General features: G+C 44.5%; 1 protein-coding gene across 12 annotated transcripts in view; it reads right to left on the bottom strand.

The window, feature by feature from the left end:
* The window catches only part of CACNA1C (calcium voltage-gated channel subunit alpha1 C), a 654,628-nt gene that overhangs the window by 135,863 nt on the left and 491,287 nt on the right, over positions 1 to 27,478 (bottom strand). For all 12 annotated transcript variants that reach the window (XM_077759249.1, XM_077759252.1, XM_077759241.1 and 9 more), the window contains exons 10-11: positions 8,741 to 8,831; positions 1,703 to 1,729 (exon numbers count right to left, since the gene is read on the bottom strand). In XM_077759249.1, coding sequence (XP_077615375.1) covers positions 1,703 to 1,729; positions 8,741 to 8,831 — 118 coding nt within the window. The remainder of the gene's footprint in view (positions 1 to 1,702; positions 1,730 to 8,740; positions 8,832 to 27,478) is intronic.

The raw sequence follows: 27,478 nt of genomic DNA, 5'->3' as shown, positions 1-27,478 counted from the left end.
ACCAGAGTCCTCACTTAATTCTCAGCCCTGGTGTGAAGTCTAAAAGGTTGCAGAGTTTGCTTTAGAAATACCCAAATAGTCATGGGGAAGCCCAGAGACACTGAGGCTAGTAGGTGGTCTCTATTGGGTATAGTATGGGGGGCTGCCTGGGACGACAACAACAGCCTTTGGCTCAGAGTTCTATTCAGGCTGGTGCAAATACAGTGGTGGGAGAAGGGTAGGTAGGTGAGCCTGCCATAGTGCTCTGGGTTTCCCATAGCTTATTTATGGAGTGTGAAGGACCTGGAAGTGTCCATGCACTCAGATGAGGTGTGGAGGTGAAGTCAGTGGACTGACACACCTTTGGGATCAGAGAGCAGAGGTGGAGATTTCAAGAACAAATGCAAATATGGGGAAGCATGGAGTCCAGTGGTAGATGTCTAAACTAAATAGACTGTTGCACCCCAGTAGGGCCAGTTCAGAGAGAAGCCCAGACTAGCCATCATACAAGGTAGATAGGAAGAGGACTCAGAAGGATTCTAGGTGCAGTCCTCATCAAAGCTTGTTTATTTCTCAGGATCTTGAAGTTCCCTGCCCCCGACGCATGCATCTAGATTCCATCCTGGAGAAAAGCTGGGGAAATGGAAATAAGAGAAACTGAACATTTCACCTTCGGGGACTATTTAAAGTATAGCATTGGGTTATATTTACCCAGCTGGACTAATTTTAGTGTTATTTATGTTCCTGCTACACAGTAGGTGAGGCTAGGAAAGCAAGATTAGATCAATTACAAAACATAAACAACCTATATTTTTGGCATGTACAAGCTTTGTGGGAGAAAATTCACATCAGCACTCCACAAATCTATTCATTAATCCATGCAACATACATGTATGGACAGTCTACCCTTGGACCCACACTTAGCTAGGCTCTCTGAGGCATATTGAAGGAGACAGGCCCATGAGCCAATAATTGGAGTGTAGTATGTTAAGTGCTGTGATAGAGGTATGAACAAAGCACTATGAATGGAGGACCTGGAGAGTTTGCAGAGGGTGTGGTAGATGTAGTAACATTTGAGATTCTTAACAAAAATCTGAATTCTCCAGATGAATACATGTGGATACAGTGATTCAGGTAGAAGAAAGACTACATGGAAAGGCCTTGATGTCTGAAAGGACAGGGAACATTCTGGTGACTGCAAGAAATTCCATGTGGTGGGAATGAAGAGTATGTGCAGGGGAACACAGGAGGGGAGGCTGGAAAGGCAGACCTGGGGCTGAAGACCATGGGTCCTGTGGAAGGTTTTGAAGCAGAGCAGTGTAGTGATTCTATGTGCATTCCATAACCCTTACAGTTCATTTCTCATTGTATTCCATAAACATGAAGTAGGCAAGAATAGTAGCAAGTGTCCATATTACATTCATTTTAACTGGACTTCATCTTATAAGGAAGGGAGACACATTGGGCTTCACAACCTCCTAGGGATGGTGCTGCCAAAAAGACTGGCAAAGAAAATTCAACAAATATCAACCCTTGAATTATATGCTGGATCTGATCTAAAAGACTTTCTTGGTAGCCATACAGAAGAGAGCAGTTTACTTCTTAGAAGAACACCTTCACTGTACTGCCCCACCCAGTAGGTGTTACCTTGGGCCACCCAAAGTGTAGCTGGGGAGAGAGCTAGTGGGCAGTAGGAAAGAAGATGAACATGCATTTCACTCACCTGAACTTTGATTTGGAAATCCGATGGCTGAAAGAGAAAAAGCAGATGTTACCAAATGACACATATGCATATTCTTACATTTAAAAGATGTTCAGCAATTGTAGAGAAGTTTGATGTCCCTGGATGCCTATAAACAGGAACTGGACGGTTGTGTGGAATGAAGTAGAACAACTCTGAAGAGAGAAAACCCTATCTGTCAACATCTCCTGGCATGTTTGTGTGTATGAACGTGGAAACCGAGGACTGCCCCAGTTGACAAGTCTATAAATCTAGTATTTTCTAAGTGGAAGCAATGCTCTCTGGAGAGGGAAGGTGCCATGTGGCAGACAGCATCTCTTCAACAGGTCCCATGAAGTCAGATTAGGCCGTGTGGGGAATGCTGAACCTTGCTGAGAGCCATGGAGGACAGAGAGGCCTCTCTGCAGATGTCAAGGTCTCACCAGCTGGAAACCAGAGGCAGGAGAAGGTCATCACAGACCCCACTGCTGTCCGAACAGGAGCCTGGCAATGCTGGGGTATGAAGTGAAGATAAGCAACAGAAGCCAGCTAGGAACTGAGAGGCCATTACAGTCCTGGCCTGAGGGCTGCAACTGGGCCTAAAGGAACAGCCATGTGTCCTGACAGAAGCTCAGGAAACTGACATTTATGTGCAGCCTTGATGATGTGGGAAACTTCCAGGCAGGAGCATAGGGTAGGTGTGATTCGAAGGGTCATCGAATGGGGAGGGTAGTCCACTGAAAGGTGGAACCTTCTAGGAGACTTTGAGGCTACAAAGTTCATATAGGAAAGTCCAGGGGAGACTAGGAGGAGGAAGGCTGGGAGAAGGGAGGGAGGAGAGTGGGGAGAAGGAGGGAAGAAGGGGTGGGAGCAGGGAATGTAAGCATTTGAGACAAAACAATTGAAGGCAACGTATCAGAAAAGGCTTTGGTGTTAAGGGAGTAAACTGGAGAGATTGCAGGTGGAGTAACCATGCTCAGATGGATACCCAGATGGATGTGGAATGCAAGTTAGGGAGGAAGAAAGTAACAGAGATACTGGTAGGGAGACAAAGACAGACGCAGAGAGAAAACATGGGCAGAGAGTTCAGGAGGCGACTGCTGCAAGCTTGTGTTGTTATAGTTCGGTACAAAGCGAGCTCTGTCGTATAGCAAGAAAACAACCCTTCTCGTTATTTTTTATTAAAAAAAAATTAAACCAGAAGATGTGACAGGTGGCAAAGCCATCGTGCGTGAGATAATTATATATCTGGGGCACTGAGGATCCTAGCCAAGTGCCTTTACTGCTCTGAACCACTAGCTAATAACCTTTTCCCACCCCCAAGACTGCCTGCTAGGGCTGGAGTGTTTAATCACATGTTAACAAAGTGTGTGGGAGGGGGACAGGGAGCCAAGGGCAGCATTTTTATTTAGAACCACAGTTTAATGGGAGAAACAAATGTTTTCCAGCTGCTAATTGGGTGTTGGGGAATCCAGGGCCCTCTCTTCTTCAGTGGGCCATGCTGAGCTTGGGGACCTTCAGGGTCTTCACTAGGCTTACTTTTGGACAGTTGATCTCCTTGCTGTTAGGCATAAGCCAAAGTGCATGACCATGGCCTTTAGTCTTGTGACTCTGCCTACAGAACCTGGCCCCAAGCCTTCTTTCAGCAACATCTCAGTGATCCTCTCTGGGGTGTCCTTCAATGCAGACCATGTGGTCATTCTTGTAAGGGTCTCTCTCTCAGACCAAATGGGTCATAAGCAAAAGTGTATTCTTAAAATCAAAAATCTTATCTCCCAGGAAATGACTCTGGGGCGTGGGAGGGGGATCAGAGCTGAAGTGACTATTTGAAATGAGGTTCCTTCAACCTAAGATACTTTCTCTGCTCAGGCCTCTAAAACAAACCTTCAAGGAAACCATGATTTTCTTTGTTGATATTAAGGTTCAAAATTGAAGACAAACCCCAAACTCCTTTTGTTTTGTTTAAATACTTACTTCTTGGGAACTATTTCTATTTCAGACTTTCTCTCCTTCCTAGAGTAATGAGCACCATATATTCACTACCTGCTGTATGGAACAGTATTTCCCTAAATTGTCCCAATTTGCCTCTAACCTAAGTCAGATGGCACTGTGGTCGCAATCCAGGTTGACACACATCTGACTCAATCTCCTTGACTCTACAACTTCAACACCATTCGCAGCTATTATTTCTAGAAGGGTAATGGACCTTGTCATCACAGAACACTGCTACAACTGGATGCTGAGCTCAGTCACTCCACATTCTGGCCAGTTACCTTCTCCATTAATCCACCTGCTCTTCCTCTGAACCCAATCTTTGCCTTCACTAGGTCAGGGTTTGTTCCCAGGGTTCCCAGGCTAATGTCAGGCTTAACTTCCAGTTCTCAGGTTGGCCACAGGGTCACACTGATATTGCCCCCAACACACTACCTGGGACTTCTACTTTGCCTGTCTTGCTAAACTGCCACCATGGTTCACACTACTGTCTGTTTTTAGTGCTTCTCGGCCACACAGGCTGCCAAAAAATATGTTGAATCCTTCGGTGATGCTGACTTCACATTTATGATGTCAGGCTCCACTATGGCTTCAGCAATGCTCATTTTTTAGTGACCTGCTGGTGACTCACTAGTTTGAAACCTCTGTACTGTTCTTCAGGTTCCTAAGACACCTAACTCCCAGTTTCTGTGATGAAATGACAGATAATTTGGTATGATTTCCTGTCCTTGACTCTCTGCATTGGAACCTATTCTGGATTCTATATTCATTATAGAACTGTAGAATTTGAGAGCTTGGAAGGGATCCTTAGATATCACCTGGATCTATGGTTTGCAGTTTATCAGGTTGTGGAATGTTTTATTCATATGAAATCTTACACGGAAGCCCAATATGTAAAAGAGGTGAAAGTGGTCCCTTTCTGTAGTAGCCCCTGCAATCAGTTCTCAGGAGCCCTAGGCCTCTGCTAAGAGCACCCTGAGCTAACAACCAGGACAACTCCTTTGTGTCCCAGAGGGTGAGATCAAGACTCAGAGGGGAGGTTCTTTGGTTGAGGTCACATGGGTAGCTGGTGGCTGATTGAGACGTGACCCCAGGACTCTTAATGCCAGGTCTCTTTTTCTATCTCCCAATTAGTCCCAGAGGTAAGGAACTCTTTCTTCCTTGGTGAATCTGGTCTCCAACTGTGTTTTTGAAGTCAACCTTCCCCTCCTTTTAGGCAATGCCTTCCAATAATCACTCGTTTCCATTATGGCATCCTTAGATTCTCCCATTTCACTGGCCTCTTCTTTGCTATAAAGATTTTTCCAGTGTTTACTATGATAAAAAAAAACCAACAAACCCTCACTTGGCCACTGCTGCCTCCTTTTCTACCATTTTATTTTCTCCGCTACCTTCCATGGCCTCACTTCTGGAGCAAGTGCCCTACACTGGCTCATTTCCACCCCTCTGCTTCACTAAAACTCCAACTCCCACAAACAAGTCCTATAGAGTATGGCTCCAGAACACACAGGAAACCCAACCACTTTTTTTTTTAAAAAAATAGTTTTTTGTCAAGGTGGTTTCCAACCGCTTTTTTAATCTCCACATGTGACTTTACCCTGAGTCAGTGTACCTCACACCTCAGTAATTGCTACTGAGGATGCTTTACTGTGTGCCTGCTTCCCTCCTGGCATCACTTCTACCCATTCTTCTCCTCACACCCAAGGATCCTTCAAGATCCTTTGTTGCAGAACGAACCAAATCAACCTTCCTACCCATCTCCATGTTCTTGTGACTTCTCATATTCAATGACACATTGAATATCTCACAGTCTTGTGACAGAGACAAAGATCATTAAGGGGTCTACCATGCCATGCCCATCTCCAGCCTTACCTCCCTCCCCTCCTCTCATGGTCTGCCCTTTTCACAGTGGCCTCNCTATGAACATTGGGGTACATGTGCTCCTATGCATCAGCATTTCTGTATCCCTGGCCTCCCAGTTCTTCTATCCAAAAGCCTTGAAACACACTGTTGACTTTGACTGGAACATTCTTCCTTACTCTTAACCTCAATAATGTATTTTCGCCCTTCAGTTCTCTGCTTAGATTTAATTCTTAAAAAAAGTTGTCAGTCTAACATGTTATTAGCCCTACACTATAGTTACTTTTTCTTCTTAACACTTATCCTGTTTATAGTGACTTATTCACTTGTTTAATGTAACTTCCACACAGATTATAAACACCAATGAGATGGTATCAGTTTTTCTATCCTATGTATCACCATCACTTAGTACCAAGCTCTGGGCACACTTTGAATGAACATACAAATAAACAGTTCTCTCTTGAAATTCTTTCTCCCATGGATTCCAGGAAAGTGCTGCTGTCTCTTCCCTTAACATTTCTTCATTTGTTTCATTTACCTCTTCTTATTCTTCTGTGTGTTAGGTTCCCAAGGTTCAGTCCTTGGCCTTCTGCCTCTATTCATCTATGAACAACCCTGTCCTATACCCTCTTTAACAGATTTTATACTGATAACCTCAAGTGTGTGGCTCCATCCCTGTTCAGAGCTGCACCTTGGACTTCTATATCCTGTTGCCTGCATGGTACCTGCAAGTCCCTCTGATGGACTCTTGGTTCAAATTTTACTTCAGTATCCTTACTGTTTTCTGTCTTCAAACGTTGATGGCTCCTTCTTTTTCATCACCTCCCTCTCCTCCCCAAAATATCATACTATAGTTCTTTTTTTTCTGTGCCCCCACCCTCTCAGGAACCATCTTCATCAGGCCATCTCACTACCTATAAATTCTCATCCTGGCCTCATCTGACTACACAAGTCTTTTAACTATTAGCTTTAAAAATGCTAGGCCCTCACTGTCTCCTTCCCATAACGCTCAGTCTAAGCCTCCAGCCAGTTCTCACACTGTTTCCCACCAAGAATGTTGGCAGTCTTATCCCATGGTTGACCAAGGCAGGGAGTAGGGTGGGGGTGGGTAGAGAGATGGGGGAAAGACCATAATTTATTAGGTATATATTATAGTTCTGGTACTGTGTCTAGGTATTTTATAGGCACAGAGTAGATGCATAAATGTGGATATTCATAAGGATAATAAAGACCATTTCTACAGAGCTCTCCTAGCCCGCAGACTATGTCCTCAAGGAAATGACAGATATACTAGAGGTGCCAGCTTCCTTCTCTGGAGGATAATCATATTCACCCTCCAACAGAGCCAACGTACTCTCCTAAAATGTACTCTCAAATGACTTCCTAGGGCTAGAAACTCCCCGGGTCCCTCCTGGTCTGCAACTTGGGCTATGCCCAAAAGCCAGAGTTGTAGGGTCCTCTGTGGTGTCAAGACCACAGAAAGGCCTGACAGACTTAGACGGTTTGCTGGGGTCCATTTGCAATAACTTAAGTGCTTGCTTTCTATGGTTCCAAAAGGAGAAGAGGGAAAGGTTTGGACTGCTGCTTAAAAATGTAATTAGCCTCGTATTTTAACAACATTTTGACAATAATTGCTTCCCAATGATGCCGAGAAATCTGCAGTGCAGACTCCCTGGTGCCACTGTCAGAGTGAGTGATACTGAAGGCCCTGTGTACCCTGGAAATAGAAGTTGCACGAGCTGGTCTGTTTCTAAGCCTTGTTTTCCCTTCTCTTTGGCTTGGAGACCATTCTCAAGCCTGGCATGGTTTGTTTAGACTTACCTATGGAGAATCTTTTTAAATGGGTTGGGGTTTGCTCAGAGCATTGAGTCATTTCAGGAATGAAGGGTGAAATAAGATACTGTTCCACTGATAGAGCGATTTTGAAACTCATTTTACTTGGGACTGGTCCTAGTAAGAGCCTTCTGCATGCAGTGCCTTTCAGGGACTGGGGTGAGTTTACAGTTCCTATACCACCAAGCCAACAAGAAAAGTAGGTTCTACTTCCCAAAGCAGACCTTGAATGTTCCATGAGGCCTCATGCCCAAGGTCAATGTGAATCCCTGACAGAATATGACTTTAATCTTTGGACTCTGCTGAGATGCTGGTAATAGAACCAGCAGTTTTCTTATTTTTAGCAGTTAAACTATTTTTACCCTTCCTTTTTTCATGGGGGAACATTTCCCAGGCACTACTGGTGTCCATTTTTAAGATAAAACTAAGATGGGTATTGGTGATAATTCATGTATGAACTGTTGCTCTGTGCACATGGCCCAGTTCTGGGCCAGTCAGCTCACCAAAGCCTAGGGCCTGGGGTCTGACCCAGGGAAAGGGAAGTTATGGACATCTATGCTGGAGCTGCTTTTGGAGGTGACTGGCCACGTTCCAACCTAAACAGGTGAATTCTGTATTGACTCAAGTTTGCACTTCAGGAATTTGTTTCCCTTATTTTTTATTTTTTTTAATTTTTAGGAGAGAGAGAGACAGCGTGAGCAGGGGAGGGTCAGAGAGAGAGGGAGTCACAGACTGAAACAGGCTCCAGGCTCCGAGCTGGCAGTCAGCACAGAGCCTGATGCGGGGCTCGAACCCACGAACCGCGAGATCACGACCTGAGCGAAAGTCGGACGCTTAACCGACCAGGCCACCCAGGCGCTCCTCTGTTTCCCTTCACTAGGTAGATAACTAGAGTTGCAGATAAGGACCAACATGCTTATTAGCTCCCAGGTTATTTTCTTACCTGTTTCCTCTTTTTCCAGGTCACATTTACCAGCAGAACCCAGGGACCTTCACATAAGTGTCTCATGTGACAGGGGTGAGAGAGGCTGGGAAGAAACAGACTTCGGAGCCACATCTAAGCCCCCACCACTTCATATTTCTCTGGTGTAATGGACAGGGGCTTGAAATACATGAGTCAGACCCTTACAGGAGTGCAGAATGGAGACTGGCCTTAATGTTAAGACTCCTCCCCCTGCCTAGGAGCCATACTCAACCCAGAGCTGTCTTTTCTCACACAAGTCACCACCTGAGTTTTATGTTTCTTTGACCTCTGCCTCGCCCACAATGGGCCAAACCATTGTGATTTCAGGACACAGCATCCTCTCCCGCACCCCTGGAAAAGCCCCAATCCCTGGGCTCGCCGTGCCTACTCACGCCAGCCTGGCCCCGCAGTTCTCTCCCTCGATGTCACCTCCAGCCACGTTTTCAGTGTTGACAGACTCGGTCTCACTTGTGGGCATGCTCACTATAAGAATCAAAGGGATGCAAGGCATGAGGGTGGGAAGGAAAAGGGGAGAGAAGAGCATTAGTTTGCACAACACCCTATCCTAAGACTGTGCTGCTTGGGAGGAGGAAAGCCTAAGCAGCTTCTGCTAGTGGGGTGCAGTGGTGCTTCTGTGAGCATTGCCATGGCCAAGTTTGGGGGTTTCCTTGACCAACATGCCTGCTGCTTCTCTAGAATAAGTTTTGCTGCCAAGGACACTCAGACTAGTGGGATTTGGGAGGAAATCTGGTGCTAAGATTATTTACTTCTTGAAAACAGCGACCACTGAATCCTTTCCTACCTTTTTCTACAATAGAAAACTTTGCATAGCTTTTCTATTTGCATCCACTACTAGCCATAAGAAGAGCTTTCATGAAAATATTTTATTTTGCTTTTTTTCCCCAGCCATCAATTCTAAGAGGGTTCATCCCTAAACTTAGGGTCCAGCTTATTTGTAGAAAGGGTGTTTTTGCTGCCTCATGAACTACTAGATGGATATGGAAGACTTCCCCCTTTCTTGTAGTGCACATTGGGTGCACCTAGGACCACACCTGAAATAGGGAGCTTGAAATAGCTATTAACAGAATCATGTACTAAGATTCAAACTAGCACTATAGATACCAGGAGTGAGGAGCACAAGTGTGGAATCCACCAATTAAATTTAAATGTGACTTGAAGATAGACTGCAGATAGATTAGGATATTATTTCCCCTTCCAGTAATTCTGATGTTCCCATCTGAACAGGCTGTCTTGGGATATAAACCATCTAATTCCACTGGTTCCAACCTGTCCAGTCAATCTACACTCTCTTCCCAAGGCAGCAGTGGGCTGAATTTCCAGAGCAGCAGGAGTTATCTAGTGCGGAACTCAGTGTGGTGGCTTAGAGAAGCCATTTATTTTATTATTATTTTTTAAATTCCAAATAAAAGTTTTACTCAAGAGAATTCTTCTCCACCATCTCTTACCCTTTTAATATGACACAACAATGTGTTTTATTTTTGGCAACACTTGTTCTTCAGAGGGGCCATTATAGCATTGGTCTTGGTTCTGTTCTTATTGCAGAACAGAATTCCTCATGTGGTGAGAAAATCACTAACCTTTAGCAGCCACAAAATCTGCAATTAATGTGGGTATGGCATCAGGTGATGTGGCACCATGTGACAAATCACCATGGGGTTGCTACAGCCCAGGAAAAGCTTCTACTTGTTATATGGATAATGTTGTTGGATGGAAATTTTCCAAGGTTCTTTTCTTTTGGATGAAGACAAGATGGGTGGGTGAGAAGAGACTCATTTCAGGAACATGCGAGATACAAATAGAAAACCCACAACTTACCATATGTTTGACTGTCCTGTATGAGAGACCTCTCCACCCTAGGATTCACTTTGATACAGTTGGGTAAAAAGAAATCTAGATGCCATTTCAAGGTTGTCATTGGATGAGACTTTAGATATTACCCAGCTCTAACTTGTTTCCTTCACTTTACAAAACAGAAAAGTAAAGTTTAGGGAAGGGAGGATGCCCATGTTTACACAGTGGATTTGGAGTAGGACTTGGTTGGGAGCACAAATGTCATGACCCTTGCACCATGCTCATCTGGATTGCTCCTCTGTTGACCAATTCCCTACTCTATACCCTAAGACAGGGTTCTTATAGCCAAATAAGGTTCTGGAAGTATCAAAGGAGCATGGTGAATATGGAGGTGTTGAATTTTACAGCATTTAGACTCCCTTTGTAGTCTGAGGTCTGAGGGAGCTGGTATGTGAGGCCAAACCTGGTTTTAGTACTGGCAGCACCTTCAGAGTTTGTCAGATTCCTTGTTCCATCCACACTAACAAAGAAGTTATACAGTTGAAGAGCTTTCAGTGTTTCACTTCATTTATCTCTGGCCATCTCTAACCTAAGGTTCCTTTAACTCTTCAGGCATCATTCTTTAAAGTTAAAGAACTCTGACTTTGTGACACTTTGCTCCCAGAGAGCCCCTTTTGTGCTACTGGAGTGGTATGATGGTGGTGGTGCTAAGCTTGGAAAGAAACCAAATTAGGAGTGGGTGGGTCTGGGTTTTAAGGAGGAGCCATATCATATTCTAAATCAAGGAACTGCCTGTACTAGTACCAAGTAGGCATTTGCAGTGACCCGAATCTTGGCTGGTACTATCCAAAGGAAGGGTTCTATCAGGGTTCTATCAAGGAATAGCTGCTGCTGATTGTCAGGTCTGCTGACTTTATATATATGAAGAGATAATAAGGTAGTGGTTTTGAGTGGGGCAATTACCATCCCCTTATGGACACACACACATACACAAACTCACTCACTCACTCAGGACCACTATATCACAAGCCATCAAGAAAAATACCCTCCCCCCCAGTCTGGTATGTATCAATGCACATTTATATACATAGAGCACAGGGGAACATTACCATGGGTTTCTGTGGAGTGACTAAACCAAGCAAACTTCCCTTTCTTCTGATCAAGCAAGCCCGCTGGAGTGCTTCCTTTCACAGACAAGATGGTGTCAAGAACCAGGAACAAGACATCAACAGAGAGCATGCAGTCAGCCACGGGCAAAAGAAAGAAACAAGGAACTCAGCTATCACATTGAACATCCATTTTAATCTCTGAACATAAACTAAGAAAACTGTAAAAAGCAATAAACCAAAAACACATAGGAAAACATAACAAAATAGAAACAAAAACCCAAATCACATGAATTAATGACACAAACAAATGATGTATCTTGAGGAGAAGGAATTACTCCAGCAGAAGCTTCACTCTACACTGGTCTATCTAGTTAGTGGCTTTGAGGGAAGAGCTTCCTGGGGGAGGCTGCCACCCATCCCTGCTGCCTCCCTAGGGAGGTGCCTCTTTTACAGGCTCCACTGGGGTAACTGCTAAAATCAAATGACAGCATTGGTGTGCCCCATCACTCCTGCCCAATGGCCAGGTGACTTGACCTCTTCCCCACCTGTAGTGGATCCATCCCTCCCTCATTACTTACACCCAGATCATGCCACTTGTAGATGGAAAACAACCCGTGGGTCTACTTGTCCCTTTGTCCAATTCAGCTATTCAGTCCCATTCAATAAAGATCCACCAAGTGCTTCAGGCCTGACCATATTCAACACATACATATCTGATTTTAATCAGTTTAAACAGGCAAAGAAGTTGCTCAAGTTGCTATGGTTAAAGAAGAAGGTACTAGGGAGATTGTAAAGACACTGATTGCCACAAATGGAAGAGGGGGAGTTCTGTATTCTGCAATAGATTTTGAGTTCTGGATGTCAAGTGCTTTATTTAATTCCAGAGAAAGAGAATTTTCCCACTCTGGCAAAATTAGCATTAACTGCACCTTTGCCAGGCCTCTATGGAGATTGCTTGGGACCAGTGGTGAGTGAGGCTTAGTCACAACTGATTAATGAGGTGGAAAATCTGTAACCACTCAGGAAAGGAAGCATGTGCCCTAATGAGGAATGGGTAGGTAGTCCCATCAGTCCCAGGTAAGGGCATGAATATGAAGGTCAATCCAAGTTTTTAGGTGATTCTTTATTTTATCCACTTCCCCTGGAACTTGGATCACATTCAGTGGCAATACTTGAGTGCTACTTGTTAGTGAGAATTCTAAAGACTGGTTCATGATAGAAAAGGGTCAACCTTATTTTTAACCTAAGTAAAGAGCCATGTCCCAAATGCACATCTTTAAAATACAAAGCTTAGAATAAGCAGATACTTTACAACAGTAGCATTTTTTTCTCACTTCTCAAAAATCCTATATAAAGAAAGTACTGAAGGTTAGGAGCTGAAATGAAAGGCTTGGTTCCAATTGCCTTCTAGCAGGAGCTATGTCTCAATTTATAATGAAGACAGTCACTGAAGTAAGTATCTCATAATGAGGGGTCTTTTGTTTGGAGGTATAAAGAGGTCAACATGAGACTGCCAGTCACCAAGTTTGTCTGTTCACATGGTTGTCTTGGGGCACAAGAGCCCTGGTCAGTGATGGAAAGCCCAGAACATTGTGACCTGTTGTACAGAATCATCATTCAGCTTCTGGCTTTGGCATCAATCTTGTCCCATATTGTTTGATTTCAGAAATAACTCATGATAACTTTTAAAACAACAGAGCTTGATAAATGCATGGTCTCTCAGTGTACAACTAAATTTGACCAGGGCTGGTTTCTCATGTGGGCAAAGCTGGCATCCACTTGTGTGGCAAGTGATTTGAAGAGCCTCTAAATACTCTCCTTTAAGAGTGTGCAGTAGTATCTGCTAGATCTGCTCTTTTGAGTCAAGTCATATATCTGAAGGTTCCTTGCTGAAATGAAAATATCTCAGTTGGAAGGAGTGAAACATTAACACATTAATATTAGTTCCTATTTGTGATGGCTTATCCTGTAAATACCTAAGAGAATAAGATGGGTGAAAATGCAGTTTATGTTTCTATTGATAAGGGATTAGAGAACAGGATCACAGTTGATTCTTCAAAGGATTTGTTGCCCTAGAGAGAGAGACTTGGATTCTTTCTTGGAATCTGGGTGCCCAAACTACTGAAAGCTGAGAATTAGAAATGCTAGATATTTGTTCTATAGATGAGCTGGAGACTCTGACCCTTTTTTGGCCACTCAGATGGTGGATTGGTTGGAAACTAAGGCAGAAATATGCAAAGAACCCAGGTGCCTGAGGGCACCTCTCCTCTAAAGGCAACCCTCAAGTGAAGCTTGATGTCTGCTCATCTGCAGACAGTGTCATAATAACATACCCTTTGTGGAATAAAATGTACTTTTTGAATGAATTTAGGAAGAAGAATACAGAGAAAGAATGTGGGAGAGGAAGCTAGTTTTATGACTTTCTAATTTCATTATTAGCAGGTACTATGGACCAAATCTGGGTTTCTGGTCTGTCCTGTCCCTTGACTTCTGCTGAGGAGACTCCCAAAGAAATGAGATTTTCCCAGAAGAGTAATTAACAACTGCCATTGCAGGTGGTGGATAACATAATTACACATTTAATAATATCACAACCACTACAATGAATTGTGTAGACTCCACCTCACCACAACTAATTACATCTTGAATTAACATCTTCTCTCACCAAAACATTTTCTTTTGGTGGCAACTCTTGCTTGAACAGTGCTTGGTAGATGATTTTTTTCCTTAGAGGAGCAGGGGAGGGGGGCGGGAGGCAGAGGGTCAGAGAGAATCTTAAGCAGGCTCTATGCCTGCTATCCACAAGGAGACCAACTTGGGGCTTGATCCCACTACCTCTGAGATCATGACCTGAGCTGAAATCAAGAGTTGGATGTTTAACCAACTGAGCCATCCAGGTGCTCTTGGTAGATCATTTCTATGTCTCAAAGGAGGTGCACAGGTTTTGTTTCACAGTAACCAATGTTTCCCTCAACCTGCTTGAAGAAGAGCTGTGTGGATACTGGGGGGATTATAATAAGCCATTTTCTACATGGGATAATCTGAATCTGGTAATCCTATGAATCATGCTGGGGGAGTAGCACTAGATCTAAGCCATGGTGAAGATCGGTAGTCCCTGGTACATTAGGGTTTGCAAACCCTCTGAAGGTTTATTTACTAAAATTTAAGAATCTCCCATTAAACATGAGATAGTGCTTTGAAATCATGGCTGCACAGATCAGCTGGCCAGCATTTCCATAACTATGGTCAACAGAGAAGCTCTCTATAAAACTAATGTCTCCAGTCAGTTCCTTATACTGCTTAAAACAAAGTCCAAGTGGTAAATCTACTCCAGGTTGTTCCAGTGTGTTAGCATTCATGTTTTCTGTAAACAAAAATTAGATATCATTTAGCTGTCATGATGCTGTATGTGTGTTCAATGATGGCTATACTCATTCACACAAATAAAAAATGACTCCAGATGGGGCTCTGACCAAGGTTTGAGAGTAAGAGCAATGTTGGTTTTGATAAAGAAAAATGAAGTCACTAAGCTTACTTAGCAATTAATCCACAAAGGAAACTGTAAGCAAAATCTTCTTAGGTATCCCTTCCTATACTCTCTTTTTCTGCCTCCCTTCTTCCCCTCCTTCCTTCCTATTCCAAGGCTAGGGGGAGATAGGTGGAGAATAATCCACACATAAAATATCTGGCCTTGCTTCTTGAGGCTGTCTCAGATATTTTTATGCATCACAATAGACTGAGTGACATTAGAGCAAAGATCCACGTGAGGAAATGAAAAATGGACCTGAGAGAGATGAAGAAATCTGCCTAGTTCTAAAACCTTTGGTCATCCAAACAGTTTTGATACCATCCCAGGGATGGGGCTTTGCAATGTTCTGTTGTGACTTTCAGCAGGAATGGTTGGTCTCTCTTGGGATCTGCCTAGAGATATGCCTGGTTTTCAATCTGGAACTTAGCTGGTCATCTCATTACCAAAGTTCAGAGTACTCATGAACTTCTGTCAATCATTTATCTCCTTTTGTTCGGACAGGATTGGTGTATCAGGGCCAGACATCCCAGGCGGTAGCAGAGATGTCAGAAGCCCAAGGAAATGAAGACATTTCTCACCCAACGTGAACTTCTCCAGTTCAGTGCTGCTCAGTGCTGTATGGAGCCAATGGGCTGAATTCTGGGTCTGCCAGACTGCCGGTATCTAGTTTCTCAGGCTTCCACACACTCTTGGATGAAGTGAACAATTTACTTTGCTATTTAATTGGCAGATGCCAATTTTATTGTCTTTTTTGCATATGAATGGTAAAATTAGTATTCATTTTCTCAAAGTGCTAATCAGAATTATGGTTAACATGCAAAAAGATTCCTAATTTCCTACCCCACTGACTCTAATCTGGAATCTAAACCTCTCCATAGTCTGGCTTCATGCTATCTGTAATGGTTGTGAGTGCCCCTCAGAAATTCATATGAAGTCCTCGGCCCTGTAGCTCAGAGTGTAGCTGTATTGGCAGAGAGGGTCTTTCAAGAAGTAATTAAGTTAAAATGATATAATGAGGGCAAGTTCAAACCAATATGACTGGTATGCTGATCAGAAGAAGAAATCTGGACACAGACACATAGGGGGAGAAGATAATGCGAAGACACAGGGAGAAGATGGCCATACATAAGCCATGGAGAGAGACCTGGAGCAGGCCCTTCCTTCAGGGCTCTCAGAAGAAACCTACCCTGGTGACATCTTCATCTTATTTTTCTAGCTTCCAGAACTGTGAGACAATAATGTTCTGTTGTTTAAGTCACCTTGTCTGTGGTACTTTGTTATGGCAGCCCTAGCTGACTAAAACACTATTGAGTCATACTTATTTCCTGTTACTTCCTGCAGAAATCCTCTGCCCAAGTTGGGCCTCCCTCTTCATTGTCCCTTGAATGTGCCATCTTTATTCTTTTTATTTATTTATTAAAAATTTTTTTTTATTTCAGAGAGAGAGAGAGAGAGAGAGACAGCATGAGCAGGGGAGGGTCAGAGAGAGAGAAGGAGACAGAATTCAAAGCAGGCTCCAGGCTCTGAGTAGCTGTCAGCACAGAGCCCGACGCGGGGCTCAAACCCTCGAACCACGAGATCATGACCTGAGTGGAAGTTGGACACTTAACCAACTGAGCCACCCAGGTGCCCCTGTGCCATCTTTATTCTAACCTCTGGGTTTTTGTAGATACGATGTCATAGATCATACCCTGTCTACCCCCTCTTCATGTATTCCATGGGTCAGGAAACAATAGCCCTTGGGCCGAATCTAGACTTCCACTTGTTTTGTAAATAAAGTTTTACTGGAACACAGCTATGGTTTTTTGCTTCTGTATTGTCCATGGCAGCTTTCACACTATAGCAGCAGAGCTAGTGGTTGCAATACAGGCTCCGTGTGGCCTGCAAAGCCTAAAATAATTATTAACTGGCCCATTAGAGAAAAAAAAATGTGCTAACTCCTCAACTAGTCAAATTTCATCCATTCCTGGAGGCCCAGTTCTCATTTGTGGAGCCTTTCAGGACCACCTACTGTCACGGAGTCCCGTCTTCTGAGTTCCTGGAACATTTGGATCTATGAGAATTTAAAATTAAAATGTGGTGCAACCCCTCTGGAAAACAGTATGGAGGTTCCTCAAAAAATTAACAACAGAACTCCCCTATGACCCAGCAGTAGCACTGCTAGGAATTTACCCAAGAGACACAGGAGTGCTGATGCATAGGGGCACATGTATCCCAGTGTTCATAGCAGCACTCTCAACAATAGCCAAAACATGGGAAGAGCGTAAGTGTCCATCAACTGATGAATAGATCAAGAAGATGTGGTATATTTATACAATGGAATACTACATGGCAATGAGAAAGAATGAAATCTGGCCATGTGTAGCAACCTGGATGGAACTTGAGGGTGTTATGCTGAGCGAAATAAGTCAGGCAGAGAAGGACAAATACCATATGTTTGCACATATAGGTGGATTAGGAGGAAGTTAACGGAGGATAAAGCAGAAGAATAAGGGGAAAAATAGTGGGGGAGAGGGAGGGAGGCAAACCATGAGAGACTCTTGAATGCTGAGAACAAACTGAGGGCTGGGGGCGGTGGGGGTGAGGGGAAGGAGGGTGATGGGCATGGATGAGGGCACTTGTTGGGATGAGCACTGGGTGTTATATGTAAACCAACTTGACAATAAACTATAAAATAAATAAATAAATAAAATGTGAATTCAAGTTCTATTTCCACCCTCTCCTAGCCATGAAACTCTGGTGAGTTATTTAACCTTTCTGAGGTTCCCTTATATGTAAAAAGAGGTTAAGGATGCTATTTATTTCATGAGGTTCTAATAAGGATTAAGTGAAATAATATTTATAAAAACCTTGTAAAATGGTAAGTACTATAAGTATTTGCTAACATTACCAACTAATTTAAATCTGTTTTTCTTACAGTTTGCTGCATAAGTATTAGATTTATCTCCCTAAGTTATAATCTCTTCAAGGCCAGAGTCTTTATATTAGAATTCTCTGGACTCCCTTTCAGATCCTAGTGGTATTAGATATGGAACTATAATAATAACAACACTTTCTATCTTCATGGAGTTTTAAGGGCACTCCTATATGCTGTACATCTTAAGGGTTTGTCATTCAGATGCACCCTCCATCCCTCTCTGCTATGCCCTATAGCCCAGAAGTCTGATCTTTGTAAATTACAATAACCTCTTCTACCCTAGGGCTTTGTGTTGGGTCACCCAATAGGAAGTGCCAGCAGGATGTCTATGAGGCATGAGGAAAGTGAAGCTGGGGTATTTATTTCCTTGGTGGCGTGGGCAGGGTGGTACAGTTTGGCTGCATCTTGTGGCTGAAGGCCACACGTCTGGTCACGTGACCCTCTCCTCATGACCACCCTCTCTGACTTATGAAAACTGCTCCCTCACTTTGGCCATTCAAGTCCTTCCAACAGGCTCATGGGCGCTATCTCTAGGGTACTGGGCTATCCCTTGTTGACTTCCTTAAACCTTCCTGCATTTTTTTTTTTTTTTACTAACCTCTTCTTACATCACCCACTCTATGAGTCTATCTGTTTTCTGTCAAGAGCCTGGCCAATGTAGCCCTCCCAGTACAAGGTATCCCACTGTTAAGTAAAAGGGTAGTCCCTACAAGTTGAACTTAGTTTTCCAAGGTGAAAGGTAGTAAATGGCAGAGCATGACTGGCCTTGTGTCCAGGGCTTTCCTGGGTACATCAGACAACCTCCAGAATAACTTTGCTCAAATACATAAGAACTAATTGACAAGAACTAGTGATGTGGGGTATTACAGTGGGCATGGCTTTCACTCCACAAACTTTTGGTTGTGGTTACTGCCCTAGGATATTCTCTTGAAAGAAACTATGTTACGTTTCATTTCATTTTCTCTTCCAGAAAAAACAACTTGGAAAGTTATTGCTTGCTAGTTTTCTACGGTTTGATGGATCAAACATATGGTCAAACATAGATTCAGGCTGATGGGTGAAGGAGCTCTTTATGTGTCTTTATCCAACTGAGAGTCTTAGGAATCTCCCTCGTACTGTGAATCTAGGAAATACCAAAGATGGTCCTTGCCTTGGTCTTGCCACAAAATAGCTCCAAACTCTGTATCAGTTACATGATGATTTGGGGTCTCAGTTTCTTTATCTCTTACATTAATAAATTAAAATAGATGATGAATTATAGGTCTCTTCAAAGAGAAAGAAAGAGAGGGAAAAGGAGAGGAGAAAAGTAGATTGTAGCAAAGAAGAGGAAAGAGATGGTGAGAGAGAAAGCAAAATGGAACCCAGCCATGGCAGCCTGTCTGGGTTGAAAGGTCACAGAGAAAGGTGCCACAGCCTCCAGAGCCTTCTCAGAAGCTTCCTGCCAGCTCAGGCCCAGCAAGGCTTCCTCTACAGAAGCAATTAAAACCTGGTTGATGTTAAGCCATCAGAAAGTAAATATAAAACAGTATTAAGAAGCCAAACAAAGTGGCCTTATTAAAAAGGCACAATATAAGCACAATGTGCCATCATAATAATTATTATTACTGCTATAAACTGGGAGGAGGCATAAATGCCTGCCCTGATCTGCAGCCATAACCCAAGAAAGAAAACCAGGGTTGCTGTGCTCTCAGCAGGCCATAAACATCCAGTGCTCCCAAGCAGAAAATTTCTCTCCACAATTGTGGTGCCACTGAGTCGGGCCATGGCTGCAGGTAGGGGGAGGTGGGCAGTGGCAGAAGGAGGCAGGGGAAGGAAGTTCAGCTGCATCAAACAAATGTCTGAACTTTGGCCCGTGACCCTCTCGCTTTCCTTCCCCACCCTGCCCCTACCTTCATTAGGGATGGCAGGGCAGCATGGAACATTCTCAGACCCTTGGGACCATGGGGAAAACAGGACATCTGATCACACAGGAGAGCATGGACATCCCCAAGGAAAACAGAGCTCACTGCCGTTTGGGGTTGAGATGGGATCTTCTGGACATGAATGATGGTGGACTTTCTGTATAGGACTCCTTTGGAAACTCAATTCTTTTCAGCACAAACTAATTTTAGGCTGGGGGGAGGACATTATTCTAGTTACCAAAGCCAAGTTTAGCCATGGTCACCCCTGTGGTACAACAGGGACAGAGAATGACTTGTGTCCTCAATCCCTCTCCAACTCAATCCGGTCATTCCTTCATTTTAGGGTCTTGTCCCCTCAGAGTGCAAATACTCTTGCACATGTAATAGTAGTACCCACCATTTCTATCCTAATACTAATAGTATTAAGTAATAGTAAGAGTAATAACAGCTACTCTTCCATGCACTTTACATATGCTAACTGATTCAAGCCTCAAACAATCCTACAAGGGATTATATGTCCCCAATATACATTCCCATTTTATAGACCAGGAACTTGAGGCTTAGAGAATTAAGTCATTTATTCAAAGCAAAGAACTAATAAAATCCAGCATTTGAACTGTGGTAGATGTTATGCTAAGTCTCCCCTCTTAAAGCCCTTTCCTAATCATTAGAGAGGACTAGAGAGCCCTGCATGTGTGCCTGCATTGCTGAGAAGAGGAGCAGAAAGTGCAGGTGGAGGTCCTTGGGAGAAGCCATTTATTTCATGATCCTTCCCAGGCCCTTTCTGCCAGCTCTCCTGGGCAAAGAGGAAGAAGCAGGAAGCAGAGCAGCGTGTTAGGAGCATGGGCTCTGGAGCCAGATGGCCTGAGTTTGAATCCTGTCTCTGACACTTTGGAGTTCTCTACCTTGGGTGTGGTATTTCATCCGTTAGTGGTTCAGTTTCTCCACTGCAAAGGGAGATCTGAATCATACCTGCAGTGCAGGGCTAGAAGGGGTAGAGAAGCCTTCATTTTACAGGTGGGAATGTTAAGGTCCAGAGAAAGTCAGTGACTTGCCCTGTGTCATAAGTCTAGTTGGTGATAGAGGAACAGGCCTCTCCCCACATCCAGCACTGTCACCATTCTCACTTGCCATTCCCTCACATCATGGAGAGGCTGAAAGTCCACCCTGGAACATCATAACTGAGCAGAGGCCCAGGGCTCCCTCGCCTTGTCTGGAATTTAAAAGTTCCACCGTGGATGAGACTTACACTTTGTGCCCCGTTCTTGCTGTCTACAGAGGCTATATAGAGCTCATGATTCACTCTCATTTTCTCCTTTTCTTGTTGGGCTCTGTCTTCCCTTTCACTGCTTTCTGCTGCTTGAGATAATTTTGACTCAGGTCAAATTTCCTGCAAGAAGCCCTCTAGGAGCCCAGCACAATCTCGAAGGATGTGGGTACCCACAGAGCAGGAGCTGCCCCAAATAAAGAGCACTACCTCTTGGGGAGGGTCTTAGCTTTGCCTTTCCTTCCAGCATGCAAGTAAATTGCTGCCTTAAATTTCTAGGCTGCCTCCATTAATGGCATTTATGTGAAGTGAGTCACTTTAGCTCCCAACCCCATGGTGCCTCTTTAGCCCCATCATTTCATGAATGAGTTTATGGGCAGCTGTCAGGATATCAATCAGCTTGCCCCCTTCTGTGGCAAGTCCTTTTCTTTAATTAATCTCCCAACTCCACCTGCTGGAGGTTTGCAGTTGTGATTTTCCTCCTTTCCACCCCTTGCTGGGGTGAGGATGCAGTCCTGGGTCCATCTTGCTACTTTAATGGCCCATATGTGGCACTGAAAGGTCCTTCTACAGTGTCACTTCACACAATCCTAGGCCCCCTGCCCTGGAAGAAGACCCAGGAATGCAATGCTCCCCTCCTCTGCATCAGTCAGATCTTGTTAGGATGGGATTCAGTGCTCAGAACCACATTCTCAGAGGGGCAGCAGCCAGAGGGGGGAGCTCTGGGATGGTGGGGGCGCTCTATGTCATGTTCTAGGAAGAAACTAGAAAGGTTTAGTCTAGATAAGGTATATTAGAGTCCTCATCACCTTCCTCAAATATTTGAAGTCTTTTCACTTGAGGGGGAGATATTGCTTGCTTAGAGTAGTTCTACAAGCAAAAGGCATCAAAGAGTAACTGGAGGGGTGAAGATTTTGCCCTAATGTAAGAAACATTTCTGAAGTGGCCTGACTGCCTTGAGAGACAAGGAGTTGCTCACTTTTGGCAGTCTGCAAGCCTTCGCTGGGGGTTTGAGAGGAGGCTCCTAAGGTTTCTTTTGCTTAGAAAAAATGAACTAAGCTTTATGGATGCTCTGACTGATGCAACACCATGTTGTGGACTGTTTGTGGGGGGTGTGGCTGGGCCCAGACAGAAGGGGTTCTTGGAGCCCTTACCTGATTCTCTCATTTGCTGGAGAAGTCTTCCCTCGGCAACATTTCATCACATCACATTACTGTCACGCACCACACAGAACCCGCAGCCTACCTCCTGAGACCCCTGTGATTTGGCCCTATTCCATCTCTATGCAGTGAATGCTCGGGGCCAAGCTTTCAGCTCTCGTCTTGGCCTCTGGAACATGCCACACTGGGTTAACTTGGTTTGATGCCATTTTATGGAGAGCCTAACACATGCAAGGTATTTGCCATCAACTGTGCACCCACCTACATCTGGTCTTTGCTCTGCTGGAATGTCCCCTGGGCTCCTCCCTTGGCACAAGACCTTCTTTCCCTCCAAGGCCATTGCCCTCTGGAAGCCTTCTTGCCTCCCACAGCATCACAGCATTCTTCCTCCCCAAACAGGTACTATTTGTACCGTGTAGTTCAGTGCTCTGGTATATTTACAGTTCTTCCTCTGCTCATTAGGAAGAGCACAGCCCTGTTTGTTGTTACTCTCGGGAAACCATGCCATTTAATTCTCACAGCCACCTGGGGACACAGCCAGGGAAGGTGTCTTCATTCACAATTTCTAGATGAGGAGACTGAGGCTTCGTGTGAGCAGAGCAAGGACGAGGATGCAGACCTGTCAGTCCTCTGCATGCTGCTGCTCCCCCAGCCAATGGTGCCTTTGACTCTGGCTCAGGAATGGAGGGAAGAGCCGCACCTCACTGACTCACTCGCTTTTTTCTGCTTTACTCTCCTGTCCTTTTTTTCCGCCACAGCTACCAGAAAGCAGGGCACCTTCCACGGCACCATGCCAGTTTCCCTGGGAAACCAGATGGGCAGTGCTGCAGACCCGCGAGCAGTAGTCATGACTTCTGCTGGAGGCCCGGAGGCCACCCACAAGCACTGGTTAGCACACGCAGCCCATCCAGCTTTCTTCCATGGCTCTTCTTCACCCTCAGAGAGGGGTCCGAAAGAGCGTCTCTGGGGTAGGGGCAGGGTTGGCGCTGTTTCTCTCATTCTCCCTTTCATCAGCGCGAGGACTGGAACACACACAGTGAGCTATCTGCTGAAGCCTTCTTCCTCCCTCTTGGGCTATGCTGGGTAAGGACACAGACTAGAGACTGCTGGGTAGGGTGGCTCATGCCCACAGCAGCGGGGGTGACTCTGAACCAAGGCAGAGAAGGAGGAACCACCCCCAAACCAAATGTGCAAAGAGAACAGGTGGATTTTAATGCTGGACAATGTCACTTTATTATTCTACTGAATAATCTCTCCCTCCAAATTTTTTCCCTCAAGATTTAATCTGAATCAAAGGAATTATTCACCCTGTATCCCTCCTCTCTCTTTCCCCTCATCTTAGAACTCTTCTGTAATTTCTCAGGAGGGCTGGGCTTGCCGGAGAGGCTGATTGTTCTTCCTTTAGAAGAGAGAAAGGGTTTTTGAAACCTAGAGAACAGGGACCACTGTCTTCAACAAGCAAAAGGCCTGGAGGCACTGGCAGGAAGTGGGAATGCTAATGCTCCAGAAATAGACTTTAAATGGGAGGTGTGACCTTGGGTTCACCTGGGCCTTCCTACCTGGGGTGTAGTGCCACCTTTGGGTTATTGTTCCCCTTCTGAATCCTCAATTCTATGAGGATTCGTGCTGTGGGCTCAGTGGCCCAGCAAACCTGGAAAGAAGGACACAGAAGTTCTGGTTTTCAGACAGAGTCCTGGTAATGGCAGGTGGGATAAAGAACAGACTTTTCAAGTAAGGAAGAGAAGTGCTGGTTGTGCGGACAGCATGATGAACAGGTGTTGGTGGGTCTGTAGAAAGGGGACATGGGCACCTCAGGCAGATCCATGCAACTCTATTGCTTTTGCTGCTTGCATCGCGGGAGTAATCTTTCTCTGATGGTTAGCTGAAAAGGACTAAAGGTGGAGTATTTTCCTGATTTGGGGAAGCATTTGGGAAAGGTTTAATTCCAACAAAACTGTAGGCAAGTGAGCCTCCTTGCAGATGGGAGGGACCAAGCACTGAGGTCAGCACTGGTGAGGAAAGAGAGGCTGCATGGGAGTGGGGGAAAGAGACTCAGGCAGAGAAGTGTCGTGGAGACTGCATATGCCAGAGTCAGGAGCCCTGTTCCATGGTCCTCCTCAGCACTGACTCAGTGTCTGGGAAGATTGCGTGGTTTTAACGGCTTGATACTTCCCTCATAGATTACTGGGACCAATCGGAAGAGGGGGGCAATGAGGTCAGAAGCACATCCCTAATGGAAATGTAAGGCAGGAGGGAGAGCAGAGACAGAGAAGCAATTAGTGTGAGTAATTAGCCGGCTGAGGGTAATTAACAGTGCCATCGGGAGGGCATTGTTGCGCCCCTGACACCTCAGACCAGCGTGTGGAAGTTAAACAGCAACTTGTCTCCTGTCAGCTCAGGAGAAGAAAGAATTTTAGAAAAACTGGAGTTGCACAAAAATGGAAGGGGTTTCCTGTAACCTGGTTGGTGAGTTCCTTTCACAGAGTGTTTAAGAAAGTGGGGAAGGGCTCTATATTGTATAGACGCTATACAGGAGTTTCATGCAAAGACGAAGACACCAGGGGAGCAGGAATGAGCCTCTGCGACACTTCCCAGTGCTGAAATCCTACCATTCAATGCTTTCAAGGCAGAGACAAAGTTATCAAGATGTTGGCTCTGGGAATAGAATAGAAGCATAGCTGCTGGATGGTGGGGCGAGAACACCCAAGGTTCTAGTAAGAACTTTGGACACTGTCTATCCTGTAGCCAACTGCGGCTGTCCAGCCATGGAGGGCAAAGCCAGGGTCTGCGAAAATGAGGATATTCTCTGCCTGGCCCAGCCACCCGTAACTTCTGGAATATAGGACTCAAAGAAAAACACAGTGCCAGAGGGGGATCTAAGGGATCAGAATGCTCAAGGATATGTAGAAAACGAGAGGTTGAGTATTACTTTTACATACTAGGACACTGAGGCCTAGAGAGGGAAGGGTTTGTTCGAGGTCACAGAGCTATTCATATTAGAGCTGAGACTACGAATCAGGTCTCCTGACTGCTTTCCAGAGTCTTCTTTCCCTTCCACTTCCCCTCTCTATCACCAGGTATTTCCTGTAGGGGAGTGGGGGTAGGAGGGTTACCTTGTTCTCTGTGCTCATCTCTTTCTTGTCTGACAAAAGAGAAAAAGGCTGGCCCTTAGAGTCAGACAGACCTGGTCGTGAGTCCTGGCTAAGCCTTCTATTGGCTGTCTGGCCTTGGGTAAATTATCTGAACCTCATCTTTCTCATCTGAAAAAGTGGAGATAATAATACCAGTCTTGAAGGCTTAAGTGAGGATTAGAGATAATATGCCTGGGCACTGTATGTATTTATTGGGGAATGAAAAAGCAAAATACAGGCTAAACAGAAGAACCTCAGGATCACTTGCTTTGCATCTAAAAGGTCATCTGGAGTCTGAACACTTCTTAGTGATGATATATGTGTTCCCAGGGCCAGTCCCTAAGGATGGCTGCAGTTAACAGAGCTCCCTTTGGGGCCATCAGCTTCCCGCATGTCTTTATCAATGTTGTCAGTCCTTTCATGAAATATTCATGAAGTTCCTACTGTGTGCTAACAGTAACTTACCCATGGCATGGTCCCTGCCTGGGAATGCTAACAGCTCTTGAGAAGACAATCTATAAACATCTTTAACTACCATGAATCCTGAAAATCTATTTAAGCACAGTCGGAAAGAAGATAAGCTGCATTTACCTCCCTTTTGTGCTTCTTAGATTTTTTTAAAACCCTAAATGAAACCAAGAACGTGCCAGAGATTGTGTTCTGGTTTCCTAACCTGCCCTCTGCCTTGCCATAAAAGGTTATTTGGGACCACAACCTGGGCACCATGGTGGTCCTTCTAGCTTTATTCTGGATGCCTCAGTTGGCTCAAGACGCAATCACATGGGTCCTGGGCCCTTTTAGAGTCGCCTCTGCTCCAGATTTCTGTAGCTTATTTGGAAAGAATTTTTGCTTCTATGAACCAATGACACTAGTAACAGCAATATCAGAATGTCAGTTCCAGTTTGGTTTTAAATAGATTTTGGTCTAAACATATTTCTTAATATACAACAATTGAGTTAGTCTAATGACAAATGTCATCCCCTACCATTGCCAGAGCAACATGCCATTTCCGTTAGGAGTGATGCTTCCTGACCAGACTGAGGCACGGAAAATAATTTTGGGTCATCAACAATTCCCTTCAGTTTCACTGATCTGATTAAACTTAGAAACGGAAAGAGGAATTTACAAATTAGATGCTGTTCTCTATTTATTACCAAAATGGTTGCTTTCCACTACATCCAGGAGATACAGTTGAGATCTCATTAAGTCTCAGCTTGTGATAACATTTACTCCATAAATCTCCATCGCATCCAGTGAATGAAATGAGCATGATGCCAAAGACCACATAATGGATGAAAATCAAGCCTCTGCCCCCTTGGAAGAGAGTTGACCTTTTCAAGCCTTAAACGTATTCAGCTTTCCCATCCTAAAGACGCAGCTAGGCATTTATTCTTGGTACTCTCTTAACCATTTCCTCACTGCCATTCTTAGCCAGCTAGCTGGGCTTACACAGAGAGAAAGAAAATAAGGATATTTCTGATACTTCTCTGGATGTATTTGAAGAATAAAGTACATAAGAGGCGAGGACCTAAACAAAAACACCAAGGACCATATGGGTCTTTCCTCTAGCAGAAGTTAGAAGGAAATGTTGACAGACCAGAAATGGAAGATGAAACATTAATTTGTGTCTGATTCATTATATATCCTCTGCTGTATCAGATCTGGCCCTTCCTGGTTTTAGCTCTGACACGGTGACAAGGCAGGCCCCAGTCATCTATTTCCAATGACAGGGTTTCAGACTTTCAGGCCAAGACCACACTTTTCTCCCCACCCCGCCACCCCCCTTATCTCCTGTCCCTTTTCCAACTGCTATTCACTGACTGCGTATCTGCCAGGCTCTGTGCTAGTGCTGAAAATAAAAAATTCCCATCCTCACCAGGTATGTGCCCTAGTAGATGGTATAAGATGGATAAATAGACACAATAAATGGTGCAGGCCTGGAATAGGTGTTCTGGGAGTGAGGAGAGATGGAGGGTGCAGTGAAGGGAGGGCAAGTAGAAACAATGCTGATGCAGTTCCAAAGGCCGATGGTGAAGCTGGGCTTTCCAGGCAGGGAGATCGGAGTGCATATAGGTGCCAAGAGGATCTCTGGAACAACAGGCTGCTTCCAGAGTTCAGAGAATTCTGCAGGAGACCCAGTACAAATTCCGGGGGCCTGGGAAAACTGTAGGACTCAAGAATCGATTGAATCCCTCTGGAGTTTGATGGACTGGAGAGATCCAGGTTTGGTTTAGACTCCTAGGACTAAAGCTAATGTATGTCAACTTAGAAGTACAAAAACAAAACACAGACATGGAGGAGGCC

This window comes from Crocuta crocuta, unplaced genomic scaffold, assembly GCF_008692635.1.
Source record: "Crocuta crocuta isolate KB4526 unplaced genomic scaffold, BGI_CrCroc_1.0 scaffold72, whole genome shotgun sequence".
NCBI lineage: Eukaryota > Metazoa > Chordata > Mammalia > Carnivora > Hyaenidae > Crocuta > Crocuta crocuta.
The sequence above is the reverse complement of the archived record's forward strand: the minus strand, read 5'-3'. Positions and strand labels throughout refer to the sequence as shown.